General features: G+C 31.5%; 1 protein-coding gene and 1 long non-coding RNA gene across 2 annotated transcripts; one reads left to right on the forward strand and one right to left on the reverse strand.

Moving 5' to 3' along the window:
• The first annotated feature begins 55 nt into the window (after positions 1-55).
• On the forward strand, positions 56-6636 carry LOC111000798 (protein disulfide-isomerase A6 homolog). The gene is made up of 8 exons (XM_022270382.2): positions 56-241; positions 331-524; positions 619-843; positions 2195-2347; positions 2713-2922; positions 4216-4370; positions 5264-5422; positions 5700-6636. Exons 1-8 carry the CDS (start codon positions 220-222, stop codon positions 5854-5856), a joined length of 1275 nt encoding a protein of 424 aa, XP_022126074.1. The 5' UTR covers positions 56-219; the 3' UTR covers positions 5857-6636.
• LOC123690039 lies at positions 1585-4218 on the reverse strand. The gene is made up of 2 exons (XR_006750874.1): positions 3660-4218; positions 1585-3343 (listed from the first exon to the last, which is right to left on the reverse strand). It is a non-coding gene; the product is annotated as an uncharacterized LOC123690039 (long non-coding RNA).
• Positions 6637-11891: the final 5255 nt, after the last annotated feature.

Consider the following 11891-nt stretch of genomic DNA (forward strand, 5'->3'; position numbering starts at 1 on the left):
TTTCGAAGATAAAAAAATAAGCGTGGCCAATCATACACGACCACGAAATCCATCGACAACTTCTGGTATATTGATAGAATTTTCCTTTGTATCTGTTATTTTAAGAAAAATTATTGACGTGTTTATTTTATGCCACACGGTTCATAACACGCAAATTTTAATTTATTTATAGATATTAGCGAACTCTTAATTAAGTGTGTAAGGGTATAATTTGTAAAAATGATACATTTACGTTGTATAGGTAAGTTTATAAACATATAATAGCCGTGAAATTATAATTGACGTGACAGACTTTACCGGTTTTTACATTGTTTTATTGATTTTACACAGGAATATTATTATTGGTGATTGGGTCGTATGCTCTTTATGACTCTTCATCAGATGTGGTACAATTAACACCAAGTAACTTTGAGAAGCTTGTCACAAATTCAAATGAAGTGTGGATCATAGAATTCTTCGCACCATGGTGTGGGCACTGCAAGAATCTTGTTCCTGAATATAAAAAAGCTGCTCGAGCCCTTAAAGTGAGTAATAAATAATTAAAAAACGTGCAAAAACAACACAAAATGTTTTACAGTAGAATTACAACTTTATTTTAAAATATATATATTTCTTTAGGGAATTGTCAAAGTAGGTGCAGTGGATGCAGATCAGCACAGGGATCTAGGACAGAAATATGGAGTCAGTGGATTCCCAACTATTAAAATATTCACGGGCAGTAAACATACTCCATATCAGGGACAGAGGACGGCAGAGGCCTTCGTAGATGCAGCATTAAAGGCAGCTAAAGAGAAAGCTTATGAAAACCTTGGAAAGAAAACTAGCGGATCCAGTTCTGACAAGGTAAACTGTCTCAAAGAACTACTCTTAATATTAAAGGCTCATGGTAAGAAACATAAAAAAATTAAGTAAATAAACATATGCACCATTAATATAAATACTTCTACAAGTCTAGTAACCTAAATAAATTGGTTAAATGTAGAATTTGATTAGTTTTTATTTAACTATAACTTGAGCACACCAAGAGCATAATAGTGTACTGGGAAACTGTAAGTTATTAACAATAAACAGTTGATTGGTAAAATATGATTTAGAATATATTTTTAATAGATAATATAGTCCTCACTTCATCACTTTGTATTGTATAAGGACTATTTTATGAACCTGTCTTAAATTTACTTTCAATATAGCATACGGCATATAAAGTGTTTGGTCATAAAATAAGCTGGAAACCACAGACTAAGAAGCAAATTGAAGTACCAACTCATACTCCATCCATAAAATCAATAAGATTTAAAGCATTACAAGCACATTTATTTCGTAGAAGGGACTCTGGTGTTGTGAGAATTGTCAAATTGAATCATTCATCACTTATTAAAAAGAAATTATAATACTTTGTCTCAATAGTGTTTTAATAAAAAATATACGTTTTAATTTTAGACACTTTAAATTGTTATGGTAGGATAGTTGTGTAACTTTAAAAACTACTTTAGTTTTAGAGGATGATTAGATTGAGATAGTTGTTATTAAAAAGCAGGTTAGTTTCTTAAGGTTATATTTATAGCATTAAAAAAAATCATCCGATCTATTTTAATCCATCACCATTTATTTTAATTATTATATTAACTAAAAATCAATGTAAAAATGTAGGAAGTGGGCAGGGCAATGACACTTTATCTCTAAAAATAATTACTTGATAAATTTACAAAGCTAATATTATAACAAGCATGATAATATGGCTTGGATCATAATTGATTACCTAAAAGTTAACCATGGTTAAGTAAAGTTAAAATGTAAACAACAATTTCTTATCAAAAAACAGGTCTACCCGAAGCATAGTATATCAGATTGCACTTATTTAAATCAGCCTTTGTAAATTCCATAACAATTATCAAATTCGGAAAAGACACAGAATGCTAATAACTTATCTCTAGTTATATGAAGTAAAATTGAAATATTAACATTAATTAATTAACAGAAGCATTCAAATCAAATCTATTAAAGAATACAAAAGAATGTTTAGTATTAGTCTCATACAAAAATATACATTTTTATATATCTTATATTGAAAGTAATACTTTCCTAATATCCCATTAAGTTTGATTAAAAAATAATATTTTAAAATTAATATCAAATACTTGGCTTAATCAACCTCGCAGTTCAATATTATATTTAATACATCGTTCTATTTCAGTCGGATGTTATCACTTTAACAGACAGCAATTTCAAGGAGATGGTTCTCGATAGTGAAGACATGTGGCTTGTTGAGTTCTATGCTCCGTGGTGTGGACATTGCAAGAATCTGGAACCCCACTGGGCAAAGGCCGCAACCGAGCTTAAAGGAAAGGTAAATTGATGTAGTTCATTTAACGTTTCAGTATTCTTAGCCTACTAGTTATCTATTTTCAATTGGTTGACAGAAATGCCTCCTTGACAACTTTGTATTAATTGTGACTATGTTGTTTTTCCGAAAATTTCCAGATAACCTATGTAAAATTTCAAATGTTTCAAAGTAACCTTATATCATATGCTATAATACTTTTTTTTAATTTTCTTTCAAGCTATTATGACAGACAGCTAACAATATAAAATGTGAGATGAAACAAGGCATTTGTTGTTTAATTGTGATTATGTCACAGCATCTCTAGTCAAAATAAAATGTAATAAATTAATAAAATGTATAGAATTATAATTGTGATACAACAAATGCAGGTAAAACTCGGGGCCGTTGATGCCACAGTTCACCAAATGATGGCTTCTCGCTACCAAGTGCAAGGATACCCGACCATCAAGTTCTTCGCTGGTGGTAAGAAGACAAGTGACAGTGTAGAAGACTATAATGGAGGAAGAACTTCCAGCGATATTGTGAGCTGGGCCCTTGAAAAGCTTGCTGAAAATGTACCAGCACCTGAAGTATTGGAGGTATGTAGTCTTATTAAAACTGCTATTTCATTGGGGTTGGTTGTTTCTTTCCTGAAAAATGTATTTTCACAACAGAGGTTTATTTCATCTAGTTTCTAGATATAGTACTTATAAATACATTAGCAAATTTATGTGATCATTACTAATTAAACAAAATACTTATTAATACATTATAATTATTTTATTTCGTTATAAAATTTATATAGGGAAACCACTCAGATATTTTTGGAGACTCCATTACATTGCGTAGCTAGCTTGAGTGGCACCTGGTGGGGAATTTGCTGGTGTCACTCCATCGAAAGTAAAAAGCAATAAATATGATATGATAAAGAACATGGATTATTTATTAAAAGATCGCGAGCATGGGATGGCGAATCCCCGAATTTTACATAGAGCTGAGCTAGTGCTAGTGGAGGAATCCCTGAAAAAGAAATTGTTATGCTAGCGATTTTTTTTTGTTTGTACATTGTTCTTAAGACCGAGTGGGTGTCTGTTTTCTAATCTTTAAAAAATACCATTTTATAATTATTAATTGCTAAATTCCTATAGAAAACTTTACTAAGAGGCCTTTGAATCCTGAATCAATAACTTACATATTTATCAATATCGGTTTGGACAAAGAAATGGTTTAAAAATTTATTTCTCATTCACACTTTACTACACTTAGACAAATCTTGAAAACGATGAAAACGCTTTACATTTTTATATAATATAAGGTTAAAAATATATTCACCCACCACAGATTCAATCCCACCTTTATCCGAATTAAGACTGATTAAACGGCGCAATTTAACATCACACAATAGAAACATAGACAATGGGATATTTTTAATATAAACATTCATTGTTCTTATGTTATTTAAATCTTATTTATTCCGCTTCTCAGTTCCATTTTCAAACATGTCGGATATCATATATTACGTAACTTACTACATCATAAAGTTCTTTACGTTCTTTATATAAATATGAAATTATATTTGAAAATACTTTAAAGATAGATTTAATAGTTGTTTATGTTAGAAATCATGCAGTTTGTGTTCTTTAATTTGAAAAAAATATGTAAAAAAAAGTAGTATTAAAAAAATGCGTGCGTGCCTTATTTAAAGATTATTAGCCTTCTTTCGTTAAATATTAAAGAAAATAAAAAATGGCACAAATTCAATGTGTACAAAAAGCGTTGAAAATTAGTGTTGAAATAGTTTTCAATACAAATTTGGTGAGGCGCAGCTTTCAAACTCATAAATATTCACTTCACCTGCTTTGGATGGCAAAATAATACCAATATTTTTTCAGGTAACAGATGAAGAAGTGATGAAAGGTTGTAGTGATAAGCCACTTTGTGTGGTATCGATTTTGCCTCACATCCTTGATTGTAATGCCGCATGCAGAAATGACTACATCGCGATATTGAAGCGCCTTGGAGATAAATACAAGAGCAAGATGTGGGGGTAAGTTAGCCTGTTCGATTTTATGAAACATGTATATTCTGTGGTCTATGATACAAGTGACAGCTATGGTAAACGGTTACCCGCGCTTTTAGCCGCGTTTATTAAAAGACCCGTGCACATAGAAGTGAGCGTCTTTTCTTGTGGAGACATTATTAGACTAAATATTAAAAAAATATTGCAATCAAAGAACGTTAAGTGCACTGTGCAAGGGAATTTAGTTTAAAATTAATTTTTTGTGACAAAATGCGTATGTATTTCGATATTATGCTTTTAAAAAACCTTTGCAAAAATGCATATCGCTTAAAAGCTACACGGATTTGACCTTTAACATTTCACGTGAGAATTTCTCTTAGATAAGCATGAGTAAATACTATTCATACTTTCTATCAATATATATTTCTAATAATTTTGAAATTAGTCTGTAAAGACTTTCAATGCGGTTTGAAAGATTTTATTAGAACCAAATTCAATACAACACATTTCTTCAAGAAAGTAAGGTTCAATATGTATATTGTATGCATCGTTTCTAATCGAATATTAGGACTGGTCCCAGGACCAACGAATAAGAAACTACACAAACAAGATAGGGATCAGCGAATAGTTGTTTCTTTTTTATTTTATTCCTTGAACTCTGTGGAGAGAAAAATTTGAAAAATATATTGAAAACAAACTATTTATATAATTTTTTTTAGTACAAAGTTTATATTCCGGAAAAGCGAGTACGCTTATTAATTAGCAAAAATTTTTTTTTTTCGCGTTTTTTATTCCAGCCGAAACGTAGAATTTACAACTGCAATGTCTAACGATGTAATAAATACGCAGTTTCTATCCATGAAAAAAGTTTAGATTAAAGCTAAACATATATAAAGTTTAATATTGTTTTGATTTCACAGCTGGGTCTGGTCAGAAGCTGGTGCACAGACATCGCTTGAAGAATCTCTGGAAATGGGAGGCTTCGGTTACCCAGCCATGGCCGTCGTCAATGCTAAGAAACTCAAGTTCTCTACTCTACGTGGATCATTCTCTGAGACCGGAATCAATGAATTCTTAAGGTATGCTTTATCATTTACCTAATACAAAAGTTACTACTTAAATAAAATAAATTTTATTCAGATTAAACATAAATTAGAAAATGTTTATTATCAAATGACTAGGTATACAAACATCTGTAAATGGTATTAAAATTTCTTGTTACACACTCACTCACACACACACACACACCCACCCACTCACTCACACACACACCCACTCACTCACACACCACGCAATATAGCACGGAGAGACAGGTTTTAAATACTTTTGTGAATAATAATATGTATTATTTTATAGAGATCTATCTTTCGGTCGTGGCCAGACAGCGCCAGTAAGAGGCGCTGAAATGCCTAAAATCTCCAAGACTGAGCCTTGGGACGGCAAAGATGGCGAATTACCGCTAGAAGAGGACATTGACCTCTCGGACATTGATCTGGAGAAGGATGAGTTATAATGTGCCAGGGGTTTATTGACCTTTTAGCAGTATTTGATTTATTTATTGATATGTGTGTAAACTTTGTGTCTCAGAGCATATTTTTTTGTCACCCATTATAGTCATATACGTCATCAATTGTAGTAACAAATTATATTGATTTTAATTTTAACAATATTTTAAATTTTATTTATATTTAAGTTATTGAATTACGGTATATATGCTTATGATGTTTTACATAAGTAAAAAAAATAAAAAATTCCATCTTTAGTAAATGTTGTGTCAGTGTAATCGACCTCTTGTCATCAAAAAAGGTCCTATTATGTCTCTGAATGTAAACTTCAGCCATTCAAAAAATCAAACAAATACTGCTAATATGTTACATTACTCCACAGAACTGATTAGACTAAGTTCTGTCCCGGAATTGTCTATTAAAAATCTCTTAATAATAGACAATTTAAAAAATACTAAATTTGTACTAAAAGATAATTTTTAAAATGAATAAACTCTCATAATAATGGAAATACTTAAATAATTAGGGATCGCTGTTTTTACAAATATTTTTAAACACTGCCAAAATTATTTTCGATAATTTTGTGTACAATTTAACATATTATCTTAAGCGGATAAATGTTGTTAGAATTTATTCATCCCTGCCTCATCTAATCAAAATGTAACACCATAAATACTAGTTTTAAAATACTTATAATCTTAATGTTACATTTAATAATAAAGCTTCCACTCTGATTAAGAAGATGCATTTACAGTGAAATTTATTTATGTAATAAATTATGATTTAAATTTACTGCGTTTCATTTTTACCTTGGTATTTAGCTGACACAAAATGAATCAGTTTTTTTATGGAAAACGGGCAGGAGGCTGACCTGATGTTAAGTAATACCGCCGCCCATGGACACTTTCAATGCCACAGTGCTCGCGAGTGCGTTGCCGGCCTTTTAAGAATTGGTTCGCTCTTTTTGAAGGACCCTAAGTCGAATTGGTTCGGAAATACTTCAGTGGGCAGCTGAGGCTCCTTGACAAAAAAAATGCATTTAAATGTCTGTAAAGTGTTATCTATCCTAATATGGTAAATATTAAAGATTAGTTTTCCATAATTAATTATATAATTCCTCAATTAAATCGCTCAGTATGCCGAGTTATTTAAAATGTTCTATAATATAATATAAATATATTCATAACTAGTGACCCGCCCCAGCTTCGCACGGGTGCAATGCTGATGAAAAGCAGGTTTTTATTATGTATTGTTATTTCCGTCGCTGGAAAGCTAATAGATAATATACGCGTTCGATCGCTGCTAAATAAGCTTTAATGTGCTGTATAGATCTATATTAAATGAACAATGTATTCAAGGTTAAATACCTTTAAGGTTAATTGGTTAAGGATTAATGCTGTATTGGTTAAAATCGCTTCGAAAATTTGCCATTATTTGTCGTAAAAAGTACCTAAATGACAAAAAAAGTTATTGTGGGTTATCCATAAGAGATAGACATATACCATCACGGACTTTTCTGTAGACCTTTTCAATGTGTACAATTTCACTTTTATATTTACTAAACTACTTTCATATATTAGTGTGGTCTATATAGACAGATAGAACAGAAACATGTTATGGTATGGTATGTGGACTCTGTTTTCACAATAGGGTTATTGCCTCCAGCGCATTGTGACATTCTAATACCAGATAATATTGTAAGTCGTTTTGCTTGCTAACGCCATCAGCACAGAGGCGCTGACGGATACAAACTTAATGCAAAAATTATTAACTCCTAGCCGCTGCACGACTGGCTGCTTCTGTTAGGGCGTCCCACTAGCATTGAAAAATCGAGCTGTGCGTGCCTAGATATATGTGTGTGTTGATATTGAGAGATATTGATTCAGAGAGAATATGCCAGCGCCGAAGCCACGCCCTGTTTTTGAGCTATCGGTATATATGCGAAGCTCATTCAGGTTCGATCGATCACATTTCTCTTCTCTGCTATGCATATGCATGCATTTCTTTGATGGTTTGTACTCAATAGATTCAACACCGTAAGCCTGATGGCCGCTAATGCTACCTTCCGCTGTATGTATAGGGCTAACTCCATTGCTGCAGTTGGCGTTGTTTTCATGCAATCAGTGGCAACGGACAAACCGAGCCTTTGGATGAATGAAAGCGGAAAAAATGTAATTATTTAAGACATCACATTAGAAACCTCAAAAATAACAGTACTTCTCCACTATTTAATGCATGTTATTATGCATATAAACCTTCCTCTTGAATCACTCTATTAAAAAAACCGCATGAAAATCCGTTGCGTAGTTTCATAGATGTAAGCATACAAAGGGAGATAGGGACTGAGAAAGCGACTTTGTTTTATAATATGTAGTGATGATGATGAGTTGCCTATACGGGATACAACGTTATGGAGTGATGATTCTGTTCATATGCTTGAACTATAGGCACGTTGATTAGGATGTTAGAATTTGGATAAGGATACCCGACTTCATATCTCCAGGTCTCTCAGCCTCTCCAGCGTTGAGAAGGAATGAGGTGAGACCGTCGTAAGGTCAGAGAGTAACAGAAACATTGTAACGTCAATGCATTTTTGTGAATAAATTAAATGAGGAATAGTAAATAAGATTTATTTCAGTTAGCGTAATTGCAACGCCGATTTTCGTTCCGGACTAAATAATCACATTAAAAATATTAAAAAGCAAACCAATGAAAAACTTTCAAAACACGACTTTGAGTAAGATTCAATTGCGACATAACCAATATAATTCTCGAAAACGGGAGTCATACTTTGCACAAAGATACTTATTTGTACGACAAACTAGTTTGCAAATTGCCTGTCATTCCTAGTTGATTCCTTAAATATACCCATTAGGATAGTTTTTTCAAACACGCAAGCATTTGTTGAAATTTCTAATAACTATTATGTAAAATATTTTCCCTTTCATTATTTAGGCAAGCTATTAATGATGATAAAGAAAAAGACATATATAATATTACAGTCTTTATTTTGAGCATTCCAATTAATAATTATATAAAAATATATGTGTTAATACTGGTATAATTAATTACAAAAAAATCTTTTTCACAATAGACATATTTTCATTAATATAATGTTTTAAACCAATAGCCATATTTGTATATGTTATCAGAGTGATAATAATAACATTAATAATCTAAATGAAGTTAAATACAAACATTACAATTAGGACTTCTCAGATAATAGAGAAATGTATGATTTATAAAATATGACAAATATTTGTACTCACAACCTGGAATTATTATGAACATGATTTGGTTAATAAATTCGATATATGAAGATGAATCAGTCTTATATTTCCACAAATTTAAACACATTGCTAATACACTACAATACAGATCACTTTCCATCTTATTTATTTGTGCAAATGGTACTTTAGTACTGAAAATTAACATATATGAATTGCAGATAAACAGTCACTCATAGTTACTTATATTAATGTAAATAGTTACTTATAACAGATTTAATTAAGTTCACTACAGATTGGATTGACATTTAATATTATAATACATTTTTTACTGCCTTGTTTAATTCAATAACATATGAAGTAATGAGGCATGTTGCCAAGTTGCACCAGCCTTACAATAGGTACTTATACATAACAGAGTTATCTCTAAATTAGAACAATCTGGGTGTGGCTGTCAGGTTCACAAAATACCTCTTTAGTTAAACTATTAGTTGTACTGAATATTAGGCTATCGTTGGTGATCCAATTATATCATACTTTCTAGGCTTCTTACAAAGTACAGGGTAACATATTGAAAAATAATACATTCCAGCCATGGCTAATATAATAGAAATAATAAGTGTTATTAAACCCCAAGCGGAGATTCCAAGACCTCTTCTAATTGTAGTGGGACTAGATGGAGATACATCTTTTCCTGTGCCCATAGGTGCAGCCTGCTTTACTTGGAGTTCCTTACTGTGTTTATTTCCATAACCTCTGTTCCGGAAACCATAACTGGATGATACCATGAGGTTCACAACTGGAATAAAAAAATGGGGAATTAAGTATTGAAGAGGTTATTATAGATTTTATGGATATGAAAAGTTATAGTATATAGTACAAAATAATCTAATTATCTACAAATATAGTTTATGTAGAGAACAGAGAATATAACATACATATAAACAAAAACTCACCAAAACAAATGAAAAAGAATCTAACTGCAAAACTATACATGATTTTTAAGTTATATCCGAGCTAATGCACTCAAATATTTTTTCCTGTTTTATAAAAACGTTTAGCAAGTTCTCTGGTTTTAATCTATTTGAACCCAAAACCACCAAAAATGAAATTATTTTAAAATACTGTAAAAGAACCCATGTAGTAAACACTTTATAGCACAACTTTATACGTTCAATTGTAGTTTTAGAAATACGAAACTACCATGAGACAAATAATAATTGGGTAGTTGGGTACTAGACACTAGTGAGTGCCCTGAAATCTGAATTCAAGCACAAGCATTGAAGACAAGACAATTGACAATTCAGATGACAAGCATAAATGACAAAAAACACAGCCTAAAAATAAGTTGAAAGATCAATATTACAAATAACGTAAACAACACAATTAAATTAAAAGAAATCCACTACATTTCAAGTATGCTTACGGTAATATTGTAATACTTCGGGGAGAATGCATTAGGGACTTACGTGATAGGTGGACTAGCGGACAGTGTATCATAGACAAGTATACGATGGGAATTTTTATTGTTTGCCAATTAATAAAATAATTTTAATACAAAAAAATAGTCATTAGTATGACTATTTTTTATATAATTAGTAGTAAGAATAATTGCATTAATTAGCCATAACAATTTTCCTCTCGTGTAATCGATAAAGTCAGTTAGTAAAATGTCTGCCAGTATATTTTTGTTATAAAATAAACCAATTATAAAATGATTTAGTTCAGCTTTTTTATATTTTACATCGACCTGCTGTGATAATGCAGACCTGGATGTCTGCCTTCTAATTTTTTTTTTATTATCAAATGTATGACCTTATGTTATTGACCATTTACCCCAAACGCAGACTCGAACAAATGATTAAGAATCGTTTTTTTACAAATTTAAGCCCATGTAGTTTAAAATTGTATCATTGCTTATTTATTACAAAACATTTTGTCTATCAATAGTAAGTAATTGTATAGTCCTCAGGATGCCTATTCAAATTCAATAAAGAAATACATATTAAATGCTTTATTTTTACATTTACTGCCAGTTCTCAAATCAAGGAAGTAGAACGGACGAGAAGAACTAGCAATAAACTCGTGTTATAAAAAAGGTCTAAGTAAACGTAAAAAACGTATTGGGTCCTTAGCATATAGTAAAATATGCTATAAATAATATATGGTATAATTTTAGGCACGGAACTTGGCAAGAGTCGTTAGATGCGCAGAAGTCGTTTTTTAGGTCTCTTTGGTGGTCAAGCGGGACACGGGGTATGACGTAGCGCCGATCACAGCGCGCTATTGGTGCGTTAGTCGACCCTTGCCTCCCGCACCGCGTTTACATTTCGATTACACTTGCCGGCACGAAAGTTGTACCATTTGTTTTGTTGACTTTTTGGTACGAGTTCAGTTTTAAATTAAGTTTTAATTTTGTTTTGGTTTTGTTAATTGTTGTTGTTTTAAATTTAGTTTTTGTAACGTTTATTACAATGCCAGGACCAAATACCGTTTTACGCAGACATGCCAGAAAAATTTAATTAAAATACTAATTATATATTATTAAAATAATTTTTAATAATAATATTTTTTTTACTTAATTAAAAAATGCATATTATGTTTTATTTATAACACCTAATAAATGTCACGAATTCCTCTGCTTTGTTTATATACAAGATTTAAAATAAATGATGGCAATAACCATAATGACAATCAATAAAAGTGAACAGTTTTTGTTCCACTAAGTGTACGATGCGCGAACTTGCCCCCACTACGCCAAAACCTTGCCAACTACCGTGCCGGGGACTATAGTCAATAGCTAAAAATCTATAGAC

This window comes from Pieris rapae, chromosome 20, assembly GCF_905147795.1.
Source record: "Pieris rapae chromosome 20, ilPieRapa1.1, whole genome shotgun sequence".
Classification (NCBI taxonomy): domain Eukaryota; kingdom Metazoa; phylum Arthropoda; class Insecta; order Lepidoptera; family Pieridae; genus Pieris; species Pieris rapae.